General features: G+C 33.9%; 2 protein-coding genes across 5 annotated transcripts in view; one reads left to right on the plus strand and one right to left on the minus strand.

Moving 5' to 3' along the window:
- Positions 1-10: 10 nt before the first annotated feature.
- LOC127064170 (uncharacterized) lies at positions 11-5,974 on the minus strand. Of its 3 annotated transcripts, none has more exons than XM_050994811.1 (6): positions 5,832-5,969; positions 4,169-4,322; positions 2,558-2,827; positions 795-2,233; positions 153-226; positions 11-85 (listed from the first exon to the last, which is right to left on the minus strand). In XM_050994811.1, the coding sequence occupies exons 3-4, from the start codon at positions 2,583-2,585 to the stop codon at positions 1,377-1,379; spliced, it is 885 nt and encodes a 294-aa protein (XP_050850768.1). In that variant the 5' UTR covers positions 2,586-2,827; positions 4,169-4,322; positions 5,832-5,969; the 3' UTR covers positions 11-85; positions 153-226; positions 795-1,376. The 3 variants fall into 3 exon arrangements, with proteins under 3 accessions (XP_050850768.1, XP_050850767.1, XP_050850769.1); XM_050994810.1 differs by lacking the exon at positions 5,832-5,969 and adding an exon at positions 5,037-5,615; XM_050994812.1 differs by lacking the exon at positions 4,169-4,322 and having other exon boundaries at positions 5,832-5,974.
- Positions 5,975-6,345: 371 nt separating this feature from the next.
- Positions 6,346-27,073, plus strand: part of LOC127064167 (uncharacterized) — a 28,053-nt gene continuing 7,325 nt past the window's right edge. Inside the window, exons 1-2 of one of the 2 annotated variants that reach the window (XM_050994801.1) lie at positions 6,346-9,526; positions 22,547-22,720. In XM_050994801.1, coding sequence (XP_050850758.1) covers positions 6,620-9,526; positions 22,547-22,720 — 3,081 coding nt within the window. In that variant the 5' untranslated portion in view covers positions 6,346-6,619. Of the gene's footprint in view, positions 9,527-10,546; positions 11,017-22,546; positions 22,721-27,073 lie in introns of those variants that run through there. The other variant, XM_050994802.1, reaches the window with a different exon arrangement.

A 27,073-nucleotide genomic window follows, 5' to 3' on the forward strand; every position in this document is an offset into this window, starting at 1 on the left:
TCTCATTGCCATATTTTACGCTTTTCTTTTTATACACTTTCTTCGAAAAGATATAGAGTTGATTAGATTTTGAACAGATCTTGATCTACGAGCAAAGACGATCTTGTCAAACTTCGTTGCGAAGCACGTACGAAAGATATACATAAACTCACCTCGACTGACTGAATTAACTGTGCGTTGCCAGGGTAACGTAACAGATTAGATTTATCTTCTGTCAATACTTTGTCTAATAAAAATTAGAATAAATTAATCTTAACTGGATATTGACATTCGTATAATGTCTACGAACTAACTTTGCAAGACAGTGTGTGCGATGTTGCGAATTATAAAAAAAAAAGTACGATATGATTTATACAATATAATTATATAACTTCGATCGGATTTTTCTATTTAATTCATAAAATCAAGAAGTATTAATTATATTTTAATATTGTAAATTTTTATATAAACATAATTTTAATTATAAATATAAAAAGTAGCAAATCAGTTATTCGAGAGATTATGTAAATGTCCTACATTTAATTACAGAATTTAAAATTTAAATTAATTGAAATTATAGTTTTATTTTTATTTGTTATTTATATTATTTAGAAAAAAAAATGTTTTTACAAATTTCTTTACCGTCATTATTATCTACGCCATCTCTTGGAATAGAAAGCTACTTGAATCGTCGTTCATTATCGACTGAATATAATTTTAAATCTTCCCGAGCACCATCTAACGATGAAAGAGTCTATATCGAACTATTTTCAATTGTTGAACATTTATTTATGTATATTTAAAATATTATTTACCTTGGAAAGTTCTCTATTCTTCTCAAACTTCATTCTTATCTTCATTATCTCTGAATGGTAATCATAAGCATCAAGATTTAGTTTATAGATTAATTCGTCTGAAGATTAATAGACTATATCTTTCTAGAGCAGAATGCAATATTGAAATTTATGAATCCTACAATTTACATTACTCTTTTGACTTTATCTATACTGAAATTCAATCGTTTTACCTCATCTTTTTATCAGTTGTTTTTCAATGTTACCTTGACGACTTTACGTTATCTCTTTCCACACGCTTATAACTTTAATAATGCATCTGTATTCGTGTCTTATTAACTTCCTCGTAGGAATTGGACCGATTGTCTTCGTAGTAACAAATATTTTATTATGTATTCATTTTATCATAAATATAATCGCCATATATTAAGATCTTTTGCTCGCTCTCTTCGATCACTTCATTCTATTAACATTTGTAATAAGCAAATATCAAAGTTTGTATCCGATGTTTTTATGAAAAATATAAAAAATGACTTTCGAGGCAATTCTTTAAAAAAATTAACAAAGAAAACGACAATAGAAGAAAAAATTCAATATACTAGATTACTGCTTGTTAAAATGAAAATGTTGAGCAGCAGCGATCATTTGACACTTTTGTAATTCTATCTTTTGTTCTTTCAATTTCAACAATCTTCTTTTTACTTCCAACTCGTTTTGGCGCATTGCCATTTCCTCCTTATGCCGTTTCTCCTTGTTTCGTTCAGCCAGTGCAAAGTTCTTTCCCATTTCGTCCAAAAACCTTTCAAATAGTGTCGTCAAAGTAATCTTGTAGTCTGATTCTTCCCTTTGTTTTTCCGGTATTGCGTTAGACATTAACGTAGCCAATGGATCATTATTTTGATTGTTATTAGAATTGGAGGAGCTCGTGGCTTGTTCCGTAGTTGTTTTTGGTAGAATCATCGAATATTTAACTGATCCTGTCGGCGATGGAAAATCGTTTTCTTCGAAATACACATGCCTCTCTTTCTCATTGAATATTTCATCGAGGGCTCTCTTATGTTCCCAATGACCATAGTGTCTCATCCTTCCAGGTTTTTTCAATCGTTCCCGGAAGACCAAATTTTTGTACTTACGTTCTAAGACACGCCACTTGTTCTCACACTTTTGAGGGCTAAAATAAAAGCCGTAATTTTGCATCTCGAGAGATATCATCTCAAACATTTCCCGTAAACTTCTGATCTGCGTCGATTGTCCTACCATCGACCGATATTTTTTATATTGACTGATGAGACAGGTGGTAGCCTTGCTAGTCCATAGATTCAAAGCACCAACGTCCGCGGTAGAGGGTATCGCGCCGTTACCTTCGAAACTTGAGAAACTATTTTCATGTTCCTCCTCGACGTAACATTGCAATGTTGGCTCTATTTTGATTTCCATTTGATTTCCATCGACGTTCGGACCTTAATAATAAAATAATTAATGTAACATATATTATATCGTGCTAACGATCTATCAAAAAGAAAAAAAAAAAAAAAGGTTTCCTTTTATCCGTTCAACGAGCATAACTTATTCGTGTATCCGTGCCTACTATGGTGGATGGAGAGCGGATGGAAGAGGGGAAACGAGAAAGTAGGGGAAGTTAATAAAAAGATCTTACATCAGTATTAGAAATTTCGAAAGGACAGAAAAAATGTAAGCAAGATTTGTCCGAAACATTTAACGCGAGGTATCGACGAGACGAAATGAATCATCACGTTTTCGCTTTTTAAACGCGATTTACTTACCTCTCTGTTCTTTCTCGTCGTCTGCCATTTCTAAGGTTAGACCGTGTGACCTCCGCGAAACTTTGCACACGTCCGAGAGAGATTCCGTACACGAATGCGACTCGTGCTCGAGTCGTATGCGACAGGATCTTGCGGGGGGAGGGCCGAAAAACCGAAGAAAACTAGTTCCAAACCGGTTTCACTCATGGAATTGGTTCCGTACGTGTCGATAAACGGGGCCTGAAGCGGCGACCATTTTGTTTTCGCGTTTGTCCCTCTTCGACGGACCATCTAGAATATAAGTACTTAATAAACCTTTCTCGCGTATTTCGACGCTTAAAGAAATCATAAAACTAAAAAAAAAAAAGTTACGACGAAGCGAAACGGAATAGTAATAAAAAACATGCGATTATACGAAGAGTACCGGTTTTGTCGAATGGAACGTTTGATAACTTCCGTCATAATGACTCTCAAACATTGAAACTTGTTTCTAACGTGTTTTATGAAACGATCGTACGGAAAAAAATGTACGAAAATTGTCATCGATCGTTCCCAAGTTTCACATCATTTTAAAACATGTTATTTTATTCAAAGTTAACTGAGCCCACTTGTCTTCCCAAGGTATAATTAGATATTTATACACTTCAGCATTGTAAAAAAAATACTGACCTACATCGTTTTTTTTTGTTTTTCTTTTTTTCACTGAAAAAATGTCGTGCTCCGTACTTTCAGATAAGACAGTTTTGCAAACTCGTCGGTTACGCGAAAGTTGACGCTCGCCTAAGTCGCAGTAACACATAGTTTAGAAATGCTTTAAAGCGTGTTTAACGTGTGCGTGGTCAGGACAAAGCGTCACGAGAGAACGCAATGAGGTAATCGTAACGAATGCATTTGTTGCAAGCGATCCGTCTCGGTCGAAGACCGACTAGTTGAACCTTTCACCGCTTTTACCGATAATTACCAGTTCTTAACATCGAACGATTGCATCTCTCGAACTATCTTTCGAAAGCTCGCAGAGTAAGATTATATCAAGGAATCTGTTTGGCGATCGTGTGAACTTTGACTCCCTTTCAAAATGTCTTTACAGGTTAATTGCATTCATACCCTTATATAGTTTAGAACATTTACATGAAAACGTTCAAACATTTTTGTTACTTATGGATACATAAACTTATTTTCCAAAGAAAATACTTTCGAATGTTTTAATTTGAATAGATCTACTTTATAGTATACATAGAACTGTATAATGTCTGTAAACAAACTTTTATTTCACATTGCGACAAAATAACGAAACAGAATTCTCTTTAATATTCACTATTAGGATCAAAAGAATTATAAATTTTCACAAGCTCCGGTAGTACACCGATGATAATAACGATGATGACAACGATGACGGTGACGATGACGACGATGATGACAAAAATAGATTATTTCGCGAAGAATATGTACATATATATGTAATGTGTGTCTGTGTGTGTATGTAAGCACAAACTTGTATTAATAATAACGCTACATACTTAACAAGCAGCATTAAATCACGCACCACCTACACTCTAAGACGAATCTCCAGTTTTGCAACGAGGAAATCATGCTTCCATTTGGTCATTCATGCTTTTGGGTCATCGTACTTACGTATATATATACGTTCCAATGGTTGAATCTGTGCTGTTTCCTCTCTTTTATCATTTATCGCGAAAGAAACGTAATTCCAGTAGGTATTTTGGTTGCGATTAAACATCCGTTGTGACGATATGTTGATAATCGTATAATTCGATTTTTTTTTACACTAAAAGAACCATATCCATTCTATGTTATTAACACGTTACTATTGATACGTTTGCCGTTGTTAATAGATCTCATTTTTTTAAGTCAAGTATGTCATTAACAGATAAAGTGCAAGAAAACAATTGTTAGTCACTATCATATGTTCTAGAATGATGTTTAGAACACTTTTTAAGCCGTACGCTGATAACGGTACACGCGATGTAGTGATGAGTTGCGGGATGCAGTTTTCTTTAGTTGTATGGATTTACTTTGCAATTGGCTGGTTAGATATTTTCATTATCGTAAAAAAAAAAATCAGAAACAAGAAGAAGATTAATAGGAATTATAAAAAGATTTATTACGAAAAGATTACTACGCAATATATAATATATTGACAAATGTTACACGAACGTAAATTTGATAGAAAGATGAATTATAAGAAAAATTTTTAGTGAGAACAGTTTCTTCGTATCGTCGCGGACTTGATGAAGATGTCATCCCAAAACGATTAAATCGGAAAGATATTAAAAATATTAACTTTTTTATTATTCTTGTACATTTTCAATATGAAATATATAAATTTATTTGTTTTGTATCCAAGTATATATTGTTTATTATAACTTCAATATTTATTCTAACGATAAATAAATTCTCAAAAAAATAGATAATTTTTATATAATGTAAAAATGTCAAATATGTAAAAAAAAAATCAGTGTACGCGTGTGTGTGCGCGTACCGTTCTCGTTATATATAACTTGAAGACGACACTTATTCAAAAACGGCTCGACAAGGAACGTGTTAAGGAAGGTAACGACCTCTCGAAGAGGGGAAACACCCCATTTTGAAATGACGCGTCAGCGATCCTCCCTAGTTTCTTAAAATACTTAAGAAATTTTCACTCGCGCTTTCTTATTTGACATATAAATTCTATCTATCATCAAAGTATTCCATAAACGATCGAAAAATATCTGTTCTTATTATTACGATATTTACGTTTGAATTCCCGTATCTCGAAATGACCGCGAACTGAGTGACCAATCAGACGAGAGTATGGAAAAGGCGCATAATTTGAAATTTGTCTTATCGAATGAGATACGCGTTACTTATGTATTATCTTATTACACACACATACATATATATATTACGTATATTACTTAATTATTTTTTAGATACGTAAAAAGTATTTTGAATAAATTTCACGATAAAGATCTTTGTAAACAATGTGAATCGATCTTAAAGTTCTCGACGGTCGTTCGGTGGGGAGGAAGTGAGGGCGTAGAGAGGAGAGGGCGTAAAAGGGTGGTGGAACGGGGGAAAGATATTGAGGAGAGAGGAAGAGGAGGAGGAGGAGGAGCAAAAGGGTTCTCGCAAGAGCGATTCGTGTGTGCCGCGAGTGAGAGGCGATCGTTCGACGGATACAAGAGAGAGAGAGAGAGAGAAAGAGAAAGAAAGAGAGAGAGAGAGAGAGAGAGGAGAAAGAAAGAGAGAAAGAGAAAGAAGAACAGGAATAGGCTCGTTTGCCTTTCATTACTTGCTGCGTGCGTGCGTACTGCATCAGGGTTGCGTGTGTGCAAGCAGTGCGTCTCACTGTTGTTGCCTTCGTAGCTGCCATCATTGTCGTTGTCTCCGTAGCAACGACAGATAAAACGGCTTTCTCGATGCATCGGGCAAGACGTTCGCGTGTACGTCGCGTGTACGCGCGTGCCAACTTCGATTTTCACCGATCGGGTCTGATCGTGTACTGTCGTCGTCGAACGACGAACGAACGCGGTGACAGTTCTACGAACATATCTTCGACGTAGCCGAATTACTACGAGTATGGCGATAGCTGTTTATCGTGAAAGAAAAAAGAAAGGGTAAGAAAGGATAGAAGGAAAGAAGGAAAGAAGGAAGGAAAGAAAGAAAAGGAAGTAGCCGCTTCTCGATTTCGATCGATCTCATCCACAAGTAACGAAAAGGAGTGGGGTGGTCTTCCCCTCCTTTTTTCCGGCGAAAGTGGAGCCTTTCCACGAAAGCGATCGATTATCCAGTGATCGCGAGGCTCCGATTCGCGGGCGTTGTCTCGGGGAGCGGTGAATCCGGTCGCGCAATTGGCTCGCAACAGCAATAGCAGCAGCATCGGCATCAGCAGCAGTTTTAACAGCGGCGGAGAGACGAGAGGGAGAAGAATCGGCTCGTGTTTCTAGATTTGTAATCCCATCGTTGTCGCGGTGCGAAAGTGAGTTTGTAAACTTTGAGAGAGAGAGAGAGAGAGAGAGAGAGGGAGGGGGGGAGGGAGAGGTCTGTCGCGAGCGCGTTCGAGAACGCGTGTCGTTCAAGATGGCTACCGCCGGCAACGCGTCGGCCGGCGGCGAGTCGAATGGTGCCGGTAATAATAACGTGCCTCAATGGAAAAGGGATCTGATACAACGACGGAGACAACAAAATAAAGTTCTATCGAGCAACGGAGCGAGCGCAAAACTCTCGTCGACGGAGAGTCGCGAGGACGTTGCGATAGTTTGTCGTCAGGAACAACGAGACGCATCATCGACGAAAACGACGACAGTAACGACAACGTGCGAGGAAGAAAAGTTCGGTAGTGGCAGTAACGAATCTGCTGCTATCGTGTTCGCTGATGCCGCTGCTAGTGGTGGTAGTGTTAGTGGTACTGGGGGCGGCATGGGCGGCCTCCCTACCCCTACTATAATGGCCGCGCTTGTCGGCAGGGGGCTCGCTAGTGGCGCCACCCTTCTCCACGGCGGTAATAGCTGCGAAATTGGCTCAGTGGCGCGCAACATGCGTCTCGAGGCGGATCTCTCACTTTGCTCCGATTCGGAGGATGTAAACGGTAGTGGTGCTAGTGGTGCTTCGATCAGATCCACGGACATGGAACGAAAGATGGAGCACGGTGGAGATGATTACGAGATCGAAGATAACGTTCTCGGGACGAGGAGAACGCGCGACAACGTATTCGAAGAACTTAGTGGTAACACGACGAGCGGCGTCAACACCGTCGGCATGAGGACGAACGAAGCCGACGCCGAGAGCGACAGTTCCGAGGAACTACAATACGGTCCTGGTATCGTGAATAAACTTAAAAGCAAATATCTCAATCTCGCTCTTAGGGAAACGAACAAGAGCCGGGCGACCGTTCAACGTTTTCGACGCGCTGCTAGTCTGGAAGATCTACTCGATCGAGAGGACGAACCGACGAACGAAAAGAATGCGACTACCGTTTCCGGTAGGAAGTACGCTAAGAGAAACGTGGCCGGGCAAACGAGCAAGACCGGCGGCGATAGGTATCGCAATGCTAATCGTGGTAACGAAACGATGAAGAGAGCTAGAAGCGTCGAAACTCTCGTCAGGTACAATGCCAGTTCGTCCTCGATCGATGATTCCGGTCTCGCTAAGACGAATCCTAACATGAGGATCACGTCGAGACAGGATCCGATTAACGATCACATCGTTCTCGTCGACAGGAGCACCGTTAAGATAGAGAGTCGACTGAGCGAGATAGACCGGCCCAAGGCGGCAAACAAGCCGAAAAGAATCAAGCCAGTTTTGGCAGAAACCGAACGGCCTCCACCCGATCTAGTCAAGACGACGATGCGCATATTCGAAGGATCGGCGAAAAAGTTGAAGCCTAAAGGAGAGGTCGCTGCTAAGGTAGCGACCTTCAAGACGATCAACGATACTTTCAAAGCGCAGAATCAAAAGAAGGTACTACCTAAACCACCGCTACAGCCTAAACCCTTTGTCAATGGTAATGCTAGGACAAGTACCACTGGTTCCTCGTCACCGAAGAAGATCGTCTTACCTCAAAAACCAACGGCCGAACTCATAGAAAAAGATGAGGAGTTTCATTTCGATGGTGTTATTACCGATCCTATAGTACAATCAGTTTCTTCTGTAGTGAGCAAGTTTCAGCAGATCGAAAAGTCTCATTCGCCGTCACCTTCGCCAGAGCCTACCTTTAATAAGCTCAGGTTTTCTCCAGCACCAAGTCCAGAACCTCAAAATAGGTCTAAAGTTGGTACTCTTGAGATAGGTATTAAGTCTCCACCTTTGACTCCGCTACTGTCACCTAGGATCTCTTCTCCAGCTGCTCAGAGTCCCTCTTCGCCTATCAAGGATGTCAATATTCCGTTACTTCAGAGTTCCAGTCCAATTCGTAAACCCAGCCAGGCTAAAGAGATCACAGAAACTGGTAAGCTCGTGCAAACACATACCAGGCAGGTGGAAAAAGAAATGATCTTGTCTATGAGACAGAGGTTGCCAAGTCCTAAAAAAAATGAAAGCGTCGAGTCGTCCATTTCGAAGGATCTTTCTATCGATGAGCTTAGACTAGAACCGGAAGTAGTAGAAGAAGTAGTGGATCGAGATGAAGAAGAAGAGGAGGAAGAAGAAGAAGAAGAAGAGAAGAACAAAGATATACAGGACGGGCCGAAAACAATTTCTTCCTCGGCTTTAGATAATATTGGTAAAGCCGGTACAACAATGTGTTTCAGGTTCAACGATGAGTCCAACAGCAGGGAGAAGAATTATTTACCAGGTGTGAAACAAAATGGGCGAAAAGTCGAGGAAAGAGCAACAAGTATATCAAAGGCTAGTAGCTGTGATATAAAAAGTAATGAATCCTTTGTTGGAATTCTTCGGGATCAGGAAATAGCTTCGAAACTTCTTCGCGAGAGATTGGCTTTAGATAAAGATGACAAGAAGAAGAATGGGGACAATGGTGAGATTGAAGAGAAGAAGGCTGATAACAAACCTCCTAAGTCTGCTAGCTTAATCAGTTCTACCACAACGTCCTATTCTCAGGGTAACGAATCTAAAACGATAAGATGTCCAAAAAGTGAATCGTCTCCACCTCAAAAACAAATTGGTATTATAAGACCACTTGTGTCTACCAAAACCCAACTTCCTCAACAGAATTTAAGCAATCGAGAATTAGAGAAGAATCTTATAAATCGCGTTAAAAGTATAGAACAACCTACAAAGGTTGTAGTTAGTTTGAAGAGTGCTGATGAGATACAGCCAACTAAGAAGTCGACTTCCACCGGTGGTGCTGGTGCTGGTACTGGTGCTGGTGCTGGTGCTGGTGGTGGTGGTGGTGGTGGTCTTTGGGATGCCAAACCCTGGAATCAACAGAACAACACAATGGTCTTCAATTTTAGCAACAGGAAGGACGTTCCTGATTATATAGAGAACGATGGCCTTATTATCAAAAGGAAACGCGAGAAGCCAAAGGTTTGTATAATTCTTTTTCTTTATCTTTGTACATTTAGAATGTCAAATAAGTTGATAGAAAGCAAATAAGTTTTAAATTTGAATCATTCAACGTTTGAACTTTAAATATTTGTCAAATGATAGATAACTTTTAAGGACAAACTTGCATAATATGTTATTTATTACGTTCAGTATTTTAATTTATAAATTACAATATTGTATCAAAAAAATTTTCTTATCTTTAAAAACAAAAGAAATATTTCTATAATCGGAAATATGACTGTATTATCATGAATTGTTTAATTTTCGATATTCTAATTCTCTTCTATATCGTATTTTTTTTTCTCTTCTATATTGTAATTTTAATTATTTAACTTTTTTGGAAGCAATAGATTTTGAATATTAGATGTACAAGATCTTTTTTAATTATCCGATTTTTGACAGGAAATATTTATTATATTCGTACGAATATTTAGATAGTATTGTATAAACTTTTTAATTATGAGACTCATTTAAGTCGAAGTTTTGATGTCACAATGTTTCGACGATCGTTATATGAATTAATAATTATAATAAGACCACAGGATATTTTCACTTTCTTCTTCGATCGTAGATCATGAACGACTCGCTTTAATTCGTTGTGACTAATGCACGAAGAATTTGAAACGAATCGAATCAAGATTCAAGGCACGACTTGTCATGTCGTGCATTCTCCATTTCCAATGTGATCAGACTACGTTTTAAATACTTGTAAATGTTCTTTCCGGAAAGAGCAAATACCTCTCTAGATAAATTCAAGTCATAATACAACGTGCATCGTGTTTATATGTTGCATCGAACGTTCAATGTCTTTTCTTCTTTCAATCGAGGCATAAAAATAAACAAATGCATTCAAAGAGGATCGAATGTACGATTCGTTTGTTTTGCGATTAGATAAAAGTCGATCAATTTTATGATTAATTTCTACTTATCGCGTGATAACACATTTTTTATTATTACTATTTTTTAATTATTTTTTTAATTAATTTTTTTTCCTTTTAGGTTTCAAAGGAACGTTTTCTAATTAATAAATTGTACCAAATTATTATGTATATTTTGTGTTTACGTTTATTTTATATTTATTTTATATTTATTTTTACTTCTAGAAACAATAGTTACGTAAAAATCTTTTTAAAAATCAAAAATAATTGTATTATAGCAACATAAATTGACATTATTGACAGTATATACATTCATACACGAGTATCACATATAATCAAAACACTTTCCTTCTTCCTTATACTTAAGTTACATTGAAAGTTGAATGAAACGATGCAAAGTTCAAGAGTATTGTTATTCTTAAACGAAGATTTTTTTTTCTTTTTTTTTCTAAAAATATACGTTAGTTGATTAATCGATGAAGATAATCTCACTTACTCGTATTAAATAATCTGTTGCGAGGCGATTTATATTAAGTGATTTTTTTTTTAATTAAAAATCAAGAGTATGAAGGTTTCTTAGCGATTTTCAATAATTTTTTATATTAATATTCTTAAGATTTAAATCGAATTAGCAAATTTGGCGTATATGAAATATTAAATAATATTAGGAAAAAAACAAAATTATCTATACATTTTACCTTCGATTTTGTACTAAAAATCGCTACGAACTTTTCCAACAATTTCATACGATATAACTCCTTTTCTCCATCGACATTTATTATCGAAATTCTGCCTTATCTAATCGACCTAACGGGTCTTCCTCTGATCGAATCAAATTCCGGAAGAAAACCCATCGGCCGACCAAGACACGACCGTTTAACGAACCAAAAACTAGAACACGCATCGAGACCAGAACGATTCACATTGTTTTTAATTTACAACGCCAGTTCTATAATGATAAAATGTTTTTTTTTTTTTTTTAACATTTATTGAATCGTTAAAAAAAAAAGGTAAAGTATAACGAAAATGGCAATCTGGTCGTTAAAAATATATTTAAATAAAAATGAAAAAATAATCGGCATATACAATCAAATTCGGCAAAAACACAATAAACTAAGTAAAATAACTAAGTTCAGAGAAATGAAACTGAACGATATTTTACATAGTAAGTGAAAACTCGTGAAAATGATTTTTGCTTTCATATATATATATATAATAATAATTTTGTCGAATCGACGTCAATCAACAATACTGCATCTGCTGATAAAAAAAGCAAATTTGTCGTCAATGGCGCATGTAGAATTTGATGGTTTTATCGGTAGATATAAATAGCTTTGTCGGTTGACGTTGATTCAGAAAAATTACCGAAACGTAACTTACCCTAACAGCTGCTCCGTACGTTATACCTCATATATATATATATATATATATATATATATATATATATATATATATCTTATAACAAAAAGGATTTTGTCGAGCTCACATATATACCTACGTCGTTTTGAAATCCTTTGTATCTTTGCAAGGTCAAGCAGGCAGATAGACAGGCAGGTAAAGTTCTTTCAAGCGTGCTCAGTGAGTGAGGAAATTCTGATCTTTTATAGCTGGAACTCGAATAGAACGTTTCTTTCAATGCATAGGATTATAACTTGATATTTTTAGTTATCGTTGCATGAGACAAGCTTTATTTAAACTTCGTACAGATTCTTCATGGCAATCGTTTTTTTTTTTTTTTTTTTTTAATCAATCGTTTGTATCACACGATATGAATTATGCGGGCCAAAAAAAAATGAAAATTACATGTTGATAAATTTTCGATATAGTTATTTGCGATATTTGATGTAAGTGTAAACTCAAGCGAGGCAAAGAAAGAGTAGGAGAGATATTAATAGTATATACGATGATAATAACGACAAATGAAATCTTTATGATACTTCTAGAATTATTTTTTATAGATAGATCTTTTATCTCACACGTAATTACTTTTTTTTTTTTTCAAATATAAACAAAGATAAAAAGAAAAGAAATGTTCATTTTTAATCATATTTTTGTTTTATTTTTTATTAATTTTTTTAATCGTAAGTACAATAATTTTTCTTGATATATGAACCTGATTATTTTTAAGATTTGTAAACGGAATTTTTCGATATATCATAGCTATGCGTTTTTGAGATTGGAAGAAGTGCTTTCGATTTTTAACATTTTCGTTGACAAGTTTAATGTAAAAATTGTGAAGGGAGAAGTTTACGTCGTTATTTATCATTGGTATACGTCCTTCCGTTATGTGCCATGTGAACACTTGTGGGTTCACTTCTTGGTTGTTTCTTTTCTCTCGACAACTCGTTGTGAATTAGAGAGTTGTAATTTCAAGGGAATACAGACTCGATGAAAATTTATTTCTCTTTTTAGTTTCTTCTCTTTATAAAGTTTTTTCACAACGAAATTAATGTATTTCTCCTTTTCTTTTTTCTTTTTTAAATATTACGATGAAGAATGAATATTACATTAAAAATTTCACGAAATAGATGAAAAACAAAACGTAGTAATCAAGTATCAATATATCAAGATATGAAAAAAAATAAGTTAAAAAAAATCGGTTCATTTTAAAATTATTATACATAACAATTAAAACGAATTTAAACGTAGTCAACGAAAATAAGTCGTTATATTATCGTTCGATAGAAACATAGATGGAAGTGCGGAAACCGCATGACTATTATTCGACGTTCAATGTGATTGGCTGTTATCGTCAAGAGACAAATCGAGTTTTTTGCTTTGGTAAAAAGACGTGTATTAGCATGTTTTTACTTAAACAACGCAAGATTACATCTTATTTATCCCGGCGAGCAGCGCGTTAATTAACCTTCTCAACTCCATAATAATTATGCAATCGCGTGCATTAAACTCTCGTGCGTAGGTATAGAATTGGTCGTGTCTCTCATCAAAATCTCGTGCTGTCACGATACGTTGAGAAAGAGAGAGAGAGAGAAAGAAATAGAAATAAAGAAAGAGAGAGACAGTATATTCGTTGAGAATATTTTACCCTTAATTAATAACAGACAATCCAAAAGTGAAAGTAGTCGACGTTTATCGTTTCGTTTATGTATCTTTCTATCGTGTTGAAATTAAAACGAATGCTTCTTGTGATAAACCTATCCGTATATTTTTTTACTTGCAATTATATATACAAATTAACTTGCAAAGTTGAAAATAGAAAAAAAATTTAATTATGATAGTATTTACGCGCGCGCATGTGTTATGTACTAATCTGTAAAATCTCTTTTCTTTTGCAATTTTTTCCCTCGGCTATATCTTCAGAAGGATGTACTATAATAATTTATCAAGTTGGCCGGGTACGATAAAAAGAAATAAAAAAAAAAAACTTAATTAGGAAGTCGAAAGGAGTTAAATGGAAGCGATGACACCGATGATTGGAACCCACTGACGTTCACTGTCAGCTAACTTTATCTGGATTTGACTCGTCGTCGTTGTATTATTGTTGCTAATATTACCGTCGCGTCCTGTTTCGATGGCGTCGCTCGATAAGAGCTCATATCCTCTTTTCCTCTCCCTTCTAACCCATCTTTTCCTTTTTCCATTATTTTTTTCCCCGACATCGAGTTCGTAAACGGACGCCTTCATAACAGTTTTTAAGCGCCGTCAGTGAAAGTAGACCATTAGACGTAGTTTCTTCCTTCTTACAATAGTAGGGAAGGTGGAGTTTGGTAGGAGAAGGAACTTCGAAAGGATAGCACTGCACATACATATGCTTGTTTTTTACTTGCTCGAAAGATTCGTTTAAATATATATATAATTTTTCGTCAAAATTATGTTACTTCGTTTCGGATGAATCTTACGAATGATCTAAATTTTATACAAACGACAACGAATGTATTTTGTATTCTTTGATATTCTTTAAAGAAAAAAAAGTGTTTCTGGCATTTTTATTTAAAAGTCTTATTTGTGAATTTTTACAAAAGTAAAACAAGTGATACATTTGTAATAAAAATAAGTGATGTATTTTTTTTTATCGATGTTCTAATTGAAGTTTCGTGGCGTGTTAATCGTTTTTAAAAGTTGACATATTAAGTTTAAGTAGAAATATATCTTAAACAGAAAAAGGAAAGGAAGCGCGAGAATATCGAGAGTACGTTCGCGAGCCACACTTTTTCTTCTGTTAGGAACGAAACTCGATTTCGATTTTATTCTACCGAACGTGTTATTATTATTACGCAGCAGGTTTGTTGTTGTGAAAACTGCAGGAAATTACGAAAGTCTTTCCACGACTGTCGCATTATCATCGGTTGTACTTCTTTCTTTTTCCAACTCTATTATCATTACAATTACCAAGTTTATCCTTGACAAAATATATATATTATATCATATTATAAAAACATCTCACACATATATAGACACAATTTTTTTCTTGTTTTTATAAGTAGAATTGAAAATTAAATTTCATTTTTATTCGTACGTTACGACGAAGTGCAAAGTTGAAACACTACCGCAGAGAGTAACATCTGATAACTCGCATTATGCAAATTATTTATTTCTTATTCAAATTATAATTTTATATAGAACGAATTAAATAAATATATATACCTCAGAGAAGAGCGTTGATTATCGCAAAGATATCAAGATATATTACGTTCACTTAGAATTATTAATTCAAGTAGAATTTGTTAGGGTGACTACGGCCACCTTTAATAAAGAAAGAATTAATTATAGATATTTAATATATATATTCATAGATAATAATGTTACTTTATTTATATATTATAAATGCATATACAACTCTTTCAAATTAAAAAAAAAAAAAAAAAGGATGTGTCTCAAATGAAACGCCTCTTGTGGCGTCGCGTGTCGTGTGCATCATCGTCTAGCGATGAGTCACCTGCTGGTGCGTTATCGATTGAAAATTAAGAACTGGCAATGGAAAGAAAGAACGTACTCCGATATATGGTATCGTACCATATGCGTCAATTACGAACAATTTTTTTCTCCTATTCTTCGATCTCGTAATTGTTCTAAATTTAAATGTTTAATTAAAAAATCATTTCTCTCTCCCTCTCTCTTTTTTTAGTTATTGACAAATTCGGAGATATTCGTAAATGAAGTAAAAAATATTTTCTTCTGTATAATTCATAAGCGAATAAGATAATATATATATGCATCTACATATGTATGCGATACATATGTCTATAGAGAACTTTCGATAGAATCTCGGTCTTAATCTTTATAATACACACATGGGGGAGTTTCACGTATTTCGAAGAGATCTACGGTGGACTCCCTCGTGGTTCTGGCTATGGTAATTGAATTTACGCGCAGAGAAGAAATCCTTGACCCAATTTCTCTCGATAACCGTTACGGTATTCCACTATTGCTAAGTATTTCTTGGCGATCGAGATCGTCGTTTCGATCCAAGCTGGAATGCGATACAACGTTTCTGCATGAAACATGAAAGGATCTGAACTCTTGTCTTTAAACTCGTGTTCTTTCTTTCTTTTTATTTCATTCGACTTAATGTAATTTTATCGATTCGCTTGATTGTTACCTCGATCAATCTTTGACGATACTCAGATAATATTTGTTATCATTTATTTATCAGATAGTATTTGTTATCATTTATTTATCGTGTAAATGAAAATTCATTCGTGTTTTATATTTTTATAAAAATAATTAAACATTTTAATCGTGGCTTATTCAATTTGTGTTAGTTTCGGATAAAAATCTTATTTAGATTCGTTATCGATTTTTCTATCTTTATCAATATCTTTCACTTTTTTCGGGTTTTCTTTGTACTAAAATAAAGTCGTATTAATTTTCGTTCAAAATATCTCCCTCGAAATCTAACGATCATAAAAACGTTATCGTGTGGTGACCGCGAATAATGACCGACGAAGGTAAAGAGGTTGGTTCCATTTTTCGTTGGATCTACGAATGAGCACTGGCTTACAAAATCATTGGAGCGAGAGAGCGAGGCAGGAACCATAAAAGATTGTTCTCAATTCGTTGCTTATTTATTTCGTTGTCTTTTAAATAACATTTTGTACTTATGTAGTAGTATAAACTATATTTCAATTATATATTCATTAAATCCTTACTTTTAAATTTGTTTATACATTTTTTTATATCGATACTAATATTATAATAACGATGAAAATGATAAATTGAATCATTGTCGCGCGTATTATGGTTAGCGAAAGTTTCATCAATTTTACGCATAACAAAAATTTGTATTTACTTTTAATCTTTTTACAAACAACTAACACACACACACACACACATGTATATGTTATTTTATGTATATATTATTTATATATTATATTATATTTGCGAAAGCAATCGATAGAGTTGAAACTCTTGTACATACGTTCGGTGAATTTTTAGTTTATGCTTTCGACATATATTCATATATAGTAACAAAAAATTATAATCACGGTACACATTTCCGAACTTACTATATTCGCAATGGGCTCGATTCACATCACTATCTTTACAATTTATTCAGTTATATTAGTAAAAAAAAAAAAAAAAAAGAAAAATTGTCATACGTAGAATTTTTGTTCAAGAAGTTGGATCATATAAATAGTATAAATAGTTTGCACATCACTGAATAAAAGAATGAAATTAAACGACGAAAAAAAGTTAGGACAAATCATTGATGACGACGTAAAATAAATAACGAAAAAATAGTTAGGATTAAAACCAATAAAGATTACAGGAATGGTGATATGAAACATGGAAAAAGCTACGAAAGAGTAAGTAGTGTGCCCTCGTCGGTGACATTCCAGCGAATATTACGCGGAATCCACGTATATGGTTGTCCTAGAGCAACGGCTAAACCAAGTGAAGAGAGAGTGAGAGAGAGAAAGAGATAAGCCGATGGAGATCCGTTAGCGCCTTTCAGCCTCGCTCCTTAACTCGGCCTTCTAAGGAATATTACGTTCCAACGATCCTTTCACAAGCCTATCAGCTGCTTGCAATTTTTGGTATGTGGGGCAGACGACAGAAATTTTTTATTCTTTTTCTTTCTTTTTTCCCCTTATTTTTCTTCCTCGTAACCTTCGCCAAAGATTTCCCAAGAAATTGCAAATATCGTGTTAATTGTAAAATTTATAATTAATGAATTTAACTTTTTTATTTGAAATTTATTTTTTTCGAATCTGTGTTATTATTACATTAACATACTGTTGATCGTCATAAGTATACTCGTGTTTGTATATCTATGCACGAGTATGTAATTATTATATGTATAAAATTGTGTAAATCAGTATTATAATATTATTTATTACGGTGTTGAGCGTTTGCTTAATTTTTATATCATTAATTTTTCTACATGATCCAATTAAATTCATCAATTTGATTTACCATTGATTTCTGAAGTAAATTAATTGTAATATTTCTTTTAATAACAATTTCAATTCAATTACGAATATATTCGATGCGAAAGCCATTATTTTTCGTATATAATGGCCGATCAATAAATTGTTAACATGACAGATTTCTGTAAGAAATACTTTGTATCGCGATACAATTCAGAGACACGTGTTGCGTGTATCAATCGATTCTTATCAAGTAAGTACTTGAAACTATCTCACGTCTGAAAATAAATGTTAAATTTAAAAAGAAAAAAAAAATATTATCGAACGTTATATATTTTCGATAACGATAATCTTTGAAATCCTTGAATCGTAGAAGTTTACCGGGGATTGCGATTATATTTTTGAACGAGGGGAAGAGCGATCTCGATACGGTAGGCTTCCCTCCGAGTATTTCGCATTCGCGTCGCTTCGACGCTCGAGATGACACAAATAGACGTTTCCTGCATACGTGGAACCGGTCGCGATCCAGGAAGAGCTTCGAGCAGTCAACGATCTCTCTCTCTCTCTCTTTCTCTCTCTCTCTCTGTCTCTTTGGAGATTTGAACTTTTCTATTTTGTATGAAGCCAATCGATGATTATCTATTATACATCAATTAAAGATGTTTGTGAAAGCTATTAATTTGATGGATTATAGATACAGATGTATTTCTAGAAACATAAAAACCTATCCATCTTCTTCGATACTCAACCGAGTATTCAATAATTTTTTGTTCAATCACATTAATGAGAATCGAGAAAAAGATTATTTTTATTAGTTACCTTTCTCCTAAGTTACGAGGATATATAAAGTAACCATAAGTATGTTAATAATCTATACAATTATCTAATCTGTGTAATCGTCATTTTCAATCAAAAAATAACATTTCGTTTATTTGTTCGTCATAAAAGTATATATGTTCTTCGTGAAACATCATTTCTTAATTTCATAATAATATGGCTAAGAAACTCAATTCTGAACGTTAATCGTTCTACTGATTACTTTGTGCAAGAAATAGAAAAGAAAAGGAGATTGTAAGGTAGTTTAAAAGATTAGTGATCAATCAATTCAAAAGTAAGATCGTTTGCTTGTTTGAATGGTTTACCTCACAACTCGAAAATAAGTATCATTCAAGAAAAAGGGGTGAAGAAGTGGAGGAAAGGAAAAAAGAGAATGGACTGAATAATTATTTAAAAATCTTTTATATTTACATAATATCCACGTTGTATGATGCACGAGTATGTAAATTCGTAGTAGCAATTTTTTTTTATATTCCTACGTTTAGTTATGCTAACGTATGTGTTTATATAAACGTAAAAGATAGAAAGGAACAGAAAAATGTGTAAGGGGACATGTATTTGTTCAGATATATATTCACATGCGATCGTTAAGCAAATGTCTTCGTTGTTGGACTCTCCGAGGGTTCAAGGTCTACCTACAACAGAGTGATACCTCCTTACGCTCGGAATAATGGAAAGAAACATCCTGGGAATTTCTCATGAAGTCAGGGACCCTATACTCAGGTTCATTGCCGCTCCTTTAACTATCTCTCCTTCGAGAACTCTTTTCCTATATCGTTACATTACCTTCACACTTATGTTTTTCATTTATGTTTTTCACTTGATACCTCAATATTTTTTGTTTTTTCTTCATATTACAACTATTCATACGATTACTCTTCAAAGTATTCTTACGTTCTTTAAAAAATACTTAATAACATTGTTTAAGATCAATAGAATTTTTTTGAAATTATCGACAAATTTAATACAATTCGATATTGATGTAAAAACGAATGTAAAGAGGTTCAACTTCAGTTTGTATCAAAGAACTTTTTGTGTGTGTATATATGTGATGTCAAATTTTTTAATCTTAATATGTTTAAAAGTATATTCGCATTAGAAAACACCCACATATACCCGCATTACAATAGCCCATATGTTTTCTATTGGTGAAAGATTGAGGATTTGTAAAGTTCTCATTCTAAAATTTTTATTACACTCTGTCGTAAATATTTGCTAACAATTTTTGCTTTATATTGGTTTAGCACATCGTTGAAATGAATGTTTATTTTGTTTTCTTCAGATATACACTCGTTCATAGCAATATTTTTTAATCTAATCATAGATTCATCGGTTCAGATGATATCTTTTCAAAATGGATGCGGTAAAATTCCATTCATTTTTCAAAATATTTTTTATTTATATAGTTTTCTTACAACTATATTTCTCTAAACGTGCAATGGACAACAAACCGTTTGGATAGATCGTATATTTGAACCTTCACTTAACAATTTTGAATGAATTTTGGGTATAGATAGAAATAAATTTGATGAAGAAATATTAATTATTATTTTATCAACGTTAGTAACTTTTGAACAACCCATGATTTGGTACAGTTGAAATTCTTTCATCAGTTTTATCAGTATCAATTATTTTAAAAATGGCTAGCGGCGTTTTATTAAAGAAGTAATTTTTCGGTAGATATATCCTTCATTTTTTATTTTAATTATTTTTCCTCTCTCTTCATTCGTTAAATATTTTTTAGACATTTTATCGTATTAATTTTAAAAATAATACGCGAATGTTAAGCAGGTATTAACAAATTAAAAAATATGCTTTAAAATACATTTGATATAAAATACATTTCAACAGAATGTAAGTTAAGATTAAAAATGTTTATTTATTTTTGTAACTCTTAAATCGTGTTCTAATAAATTCGGTGTAATAATGTTAAGTTAATAAATAAGACAAATTTGCGAACAATACATGAAAAACAATAGAGAGTCTTTGCCCTGACATTGGCTATTATCGTTGGTATAATAGCTTATTTCAAGTTCTAGAAAAAAAAATATTCTCTCGTCAGAAACATATGTTTACTTATTTTTGGTACCACACATATTGTATTTGCATCCTTGAACTGAGTTTCAGCGCAGATGTTACGTTGCTAGCTCGAATACGACCTCCATCGTTGCTCGTCCGTTAACGTAGTTCTCAGTGTTACGACGCGTGACGAGGAACCATTTTTTGTACTCTTTCCGAAACGATACTGTATCAACAAAACCAAATATTCTCTGGAATAATTGAAGAATTTACGTTGAATTATAGGCGAAACGGAACGGAAGGATCGCTTTCGAAACGAAATTCTCGTGCGATTTCTGATTCGAACGACTCCGGAAGTGGACCGGAAATCGATAACGTCCTCGTCATGACGGTATGCGCCTCGGTGATTCGATCGATTTCACATAAGCGCCGTTAAGATCCATGCTTTTCTGCCGACACTTTCGAATCGAAGAGAAACTCTTCCTGCTTTGCTTTATTATAAAGAAAACCGAGTATGGAGTATTTATGTACAGAAAAAAAAGAAAAGAAAAACTTGTGACCGTATTGAAACGTCAAAAACGAATTCAGAATTGATTAAAAATAGTTAAAAAATTAATTTTTTTTTAATAATTGCAAAATTAAACATTTCGTATTAATTTATATCATATAAAATTTAATTTTCAGTTGGGGATAAAATTAGAAAAAAGGTCGAATAAAGGGTATACTTTGTATGAACGAAATTTAATGTCATTCGAAAGAAATTTTTGACGAGCAAAGAATCAAGCGAGTCATCACGTAAAACATCATAACCGTTTCCGTTCCGAAGAAAGGAAAGTATAAAATCGAGAGTATCATGGCCGACGCGATGCTACACGAGCTCGTAGGACTCTCACGGCATCTATTAGTGAAATTACGCGAATATTTTTTTTCGGTTTCTTCTTTTCAATGGAAGAAAAGAACCTTTGAAAGAACGTTTAAGCCTTCGTTTGCGTGCAGCCTTTCGAAGATCGTTCTTTTTTTGACTCGACAGGATGTTCCATTCATCGAAAAATCGAAATCGCTGAATCTCTCTCTCTTTCTTTCACTCCAATGAAATCATTGAATTTTTTTCTTCTTTTTTTTCTTTTTTTTTTCTTTTTTTTTAGAGAGAAAGTTATAAGAAATCATACTCGAGATTAAACTTTTCATTATCGTCAGCGATACGTGTCAATGTTTGCAAGGTGGATAAAAGTAACACGCGAAGTCGTGCGATTAGAACACTGGTAGAGTATATTTAATCCATTTACGGAAAAAATTAGATAATCATTTGATAATGTAAGTTATCGATAATAAAATTCAATTCAAGTTCCGCAATAATGCTATTAATGTGAACGGTCACGCAATTATTATATATTCTCCTTTACTTTCATGCTCGATTATAAATTATATATATGCTGAATTTTTCTATATACATATATATTATGTATATTGTTTAATCGATGATCTTGTTAACAGTAATATGTTAATATTAATTAAATATATTTAGCGAATAGTATAAAAAATAAATACACATACACGTATATATAATACATATGTAAAGAAAAAGGAGAAATTAATTTTCTTCCACTTGATAAAATGAACCGATCTACGCTTTTTCATTCAGCATATTTAATTACATCTTAGAACTGCATACAAAAAAAAAACTATCATTTATTATTTAATAAAAGAAAAATCAATCAGTTGTATTTAATTAACAATAAGAACTTTCCATAAAAACCAACCATGAAACTGATGACGGAACTCTCTTTATATATATATATATATATATATATATATATATATATATATATATATATATATTATATCGTAATACAAAACCTCTGAGTTGACTCGAGAGTCGCCTCACCGGATTCCAAGCGTCTCTCGTTCTGATTTCCTTTCTTCCTTTTTTTCAGGTTGGAGACGGTGGCATCATAGTGCTCGACGCAACTTTGGATGCTTCAACGACCGACGATTCCGAATGGGAACTTTCGGGTGGACCACCGTCACCTTGCGATGTATCCTTTCTCAATGACAATATTCTAATCAATGGTCGGAGCAATCTATCGAGAACACCAAGAAATCACAAGGTGAGCTTTAATTAATCCAAAAAAATCTATTCTCTAGTTCGCAGGAAAATTTAGATTTTGTCACTTGTATAAAAAATATTCGTTCTTTCTTTTTCTTTCTTTTCTTTCTTTTTCTTCTTTTTTTTTTTCATAGTCGATAACAAATCAATAATATAAGATACACGTTAAAGACAGATAATAAAAGAGAAAAAGCAGAAAGAATATGGTAAGAAGATATCTTTTATTATAAAACATAGATACAAAACGATCTGCGATCGGTTTTCTTCGTTGTACAAACGTCGATGATAGTAATCCTTTGTTCTCATTCTATCCATAGTTCCGTGTTTCTCTTTCTTTTGTTACTTTTGAATCTATATTTGCTGGATCAATGGTTCCTTGAAGGATCGTATTTTCGCTCGATTTCCTTCACCGATCACGATAGCCTATGTATAAAATTGATGGGAACGTATCGATAACTTGTTCGTCATGGTATCTCTCTCTCTTTATCTCTATCTCTATCTTTCTCTCTCTGTCTCTGTCTCTGTCTCTGATTATTTTTTCTCTTTTACCATATTGTCCAATTTAAAGATAACAAGAACTCGCTTTATCATTGTCGTACACGAAAGCTGTACGTACATATATAAAAATTTGTATTTTTCTGAAAGGATTAGAAAGTTGGCTTGATACATCGAAGAAAATGGCGTCAATTTTACGTTCTCGACGTTTAAGGAAGCTCGCGTTGCGCCTAAGAGAAAGATAAAAACGGGTTATGCTTGCTCGTACATAATTTTCTAATAACATTTGCTGGTAACATCGTAGAAAAGAAAAGAAAGAGAAAAGATAGATTTATTGAACGTAAAATCAAACGATTTTCTAATAAAACATCGAAAACGATCGTTTCTCTTTCTCTTTTTCTCTTTTCCCTCTCTCTTTTTCTCAATTTATTTACAGTGACCATTATAAGTGCACGAACGTAATGCTTCTTGTCAGAGAAGATATTATTACGTTTTAACGATACAAAATTGCACATGTTGGAACAAGTAGCTGCATAGAGTGGGTTCCCCTTTTTTCTTTTTCTTCTTTTTCTTCTTTTTTCCCCGAGAAATAAAGAGAGTGGTCTATACGCCAACGTATAGTAGATAATTCGTGTTTTACGATCCACTTTGCGCATTAGCATCGTGCGTCTTATATTATCATAGGTAAGTTTCACCTCGGGAACAATCGTTTTATCGGTGATATGCGTAGCTCGAAGCTAAGACATCGGACAATAAACCTCCGCCTATCTCGACTAGATCTAGTTCTATAGGATAGAGTGAAAAGGTTCGCTAGAAACCAGGAAAGTGATTGCAAAATTACATATGTACCAATGATCATGAAAGCGATTTAAATTAAAAATTTATAAATATTAAAAAATAAATTTATAAATATTAACTAACCATTTATTTTGTGTTACGTCGATTTATATTAAATAATAAAAAAAAATGTGCGCGTGTATGCGTGCGTGGGTGATTTAAGCCACACATGTAGCTACTTTCGTAATCACCGGCTCATATCAGAATAACTGACGTTTGCTACAATAGAAAAAAAAAAAAACCATAAACATCGGCGAGAGCGTATAACGAAGCATGTAATGCTTCGTAACGAAAAGTGAGCGTGCGTTTACCTCGAATCGCTCACGATATTTCGTAATAAGACGAATCGCAAACTCTCGTAATATATTTGTCAAGGTCATTCGTTGGCGAACAACGATAATTCGTACGATATATTATTCGTCATTAGCGTAACGACATCGCGAGCACATAATTAGCAATTCCTGTCGTGACGATTGGAAAAAAAAGTGTCAACGTTCTGTTTGCCAACGTAACGTAACAAGACGTACTCGAGAATGATCATACGGGGAGTTTCAAAAAAGTAAAAGTTCACATTTCACGGTTTATTGATAAAATACCGTCTATTCAAACAAATTTTTTTTTTGATAAACATTTGGTGAAACATATGATCAGATTAGATTAATTTGACGGAATGTTAGCTTATGAATTGAATTTGATTTATAAGCCGTATTATGTCTATTATTATTCACACGAATGTTAAATACTTTCTCTGTTCTTTTATCATTTACAATTATATTCAGTATAACACTTTTACCAATACCTTATATACAAATGTTATTACGTATATAATCCCCCGATAATGTGTACACGTGAAGGATCATGAAACGCGTCATTTATTGATACACCTTCACTGATATGTTTACATATATGTACATGTCGAACTTCTCAAGGCTGTGGTTTCTGAATTCAACACCGAGTGACATCGAATACTCGACCGACTGACATTTTTTGAGCTTGTTTGTATCTTTTTTTTATTTTCGTTCGATCTTACATTAAAATCCTTTTTACTTTCTATCTTCTTATCGTCGTTCATGTTCTATTATTGCGCAAATTATTTTAATATTTATTGAAATTGTGCAAAATTATTTTCATATCTCGCATTGTATATGACTCGTAAAATATTAACTAATAACATTGTCACGACTCGAATCGTATTTACGTTGCTTGTCATTGTAGACTTATCTTACAAGCTGTTATTCGCGACTTGTATAACATATTAGAGTTTCTTTTTTGTGACAAGTTCTTTTTGTTTTTCTTGTCTTTTTTTTTTTCTTTTTGTAACATTTAACTCGTTTTGAGAAAGACATCGTGATAAAATTAGAAAAAATTAGAACGAATGGGAGACAAAGGTTCGTGCTAGAAGAGTATAACGAAATAATTATGGCAATGGCGAATGAACATTGCATAATCGCCGTTTCCCGTTGACAAAAGATAGTATTGTTCTCTTCGTGTTTCTAACGCATCATTATCGTTACCACTAGGCTTGATAATCGTCGGAATTTGAAACAAAGTACAATTTTTCCCGTTGAATTCAACGTACATTAACATTACGCGTGTTACTATGACGATTTAGGATCTACATTGACTATTAGAAATTACTCGTATATTATTATTTTTTAACGCTTCAAAAATCAAAATTATAATGAATATCTTTTTCTTCTTTTTTTTTCTCCATTACAAAATACACCATCATGGATAATCAAAAAAGTATTTATTTTTACCTCCTTCGTTTATAAATGAGAACGATTGCGTGTTCCTAAATTTTTATTACTGTGATCAGTTGTTCTACAATTTCATCGACCTACTTTTGTTTCCCGTAATAAGCAAATATTCGAATGAGCAAACGATCATTTTTTTCTTGTTTTTTTTTTTTCTTTTTCTGTTTTCTCTCCGTTTTTTTTTTTTTTTTGTACAGTAAGAAGAACGTTGCAAAAGTTACACATGAAATTGAGAAGACAAAGAACGTGATTGCAATAAATTCTACAAAATGATCTAAAAATAATTCTCTTCGTGAGTAACGTGTTTCGACAATGTACGAGAGAATGCACTGGTGCATAGCAGTCGGTTATGCACCTGTACGTACATATGTACATGCGTATCAAGATGTAATCGCTTCTCTCTCGCATCTTTATTCCTTCTCTTTATCATGTCTATTTTCTCTTTTTTCTAGTCATTACTGTTATGCATTGCTTACGGCTAGGTCGTCTCACGTGTATGCAAATCAGAGAAATGCGTAGAGACGCGTAGCATGCGTGTAAGTACATACATATGTATGAAGTGTATAGGATTCACGTAATAACGGTACTAATAGTCTTATTCGATCGTGACAACGCGTTTCTAACGAGTCAAAACGATTATTAAATATCCGACAGGTCTATAAAATTTATCCGTTCGATACAATATTGCAATCAATAGACGAATGAATCTTTCTTGAATATCGATCTGTTTGAATACTTTCTATAGATTTAATAATTATTCGAGGAATAGTCTAACTATTTGTTTTTGTTATTAACTTAAATCCACTTTCTAAAAATTAATTTACTATAACCAATACAGCGAGAATTACCGAAATTTTACGTTTGATCATCGCTCGAATCAACTTTCCACATAAAAAGTAGGACGTAACGTCACTAGTAAGATGGTAGTAACATCGGTTATTGGTATGTTGTAAAATTCGTGCATCATACGTTAAGATATATAATCGTTGAAAATAGGAAAAAGAAAAAATAAATAATGAGACGGGTGGTCAATTTTTGTGTAACGAGTAAGTGCTCGATTCTTGAAAGAAAAGTTTCAACTTTCGTTCGCGGTAACCGGAGTGGTAATTGTGGTTTTGTGATTCTAGCCGGTCGTTACATCGATAAGCACTCACCGTCGGCCTTATTCACGGTATTTAAACAAATAACCGTTTGTTGTCTCCCTAACCCGGTTTGTCATTTCGCGAGAATTCTCACACGTTGCAAAAGGACAAGACGGAACTGTC

This window comes from Vespula vulgaris, chromosome 5, assembly GCF_905475345.1.
Source record: "Vespula vulgaris chromosome 5, iyVesVulg1.1, whole genome shotgun sequence".
NCBI lineage: Eukaryota > Metazoa > Arthropoda > Insecta > Hymenoptera > Vespidae > Vespula > Vespula vulgaris.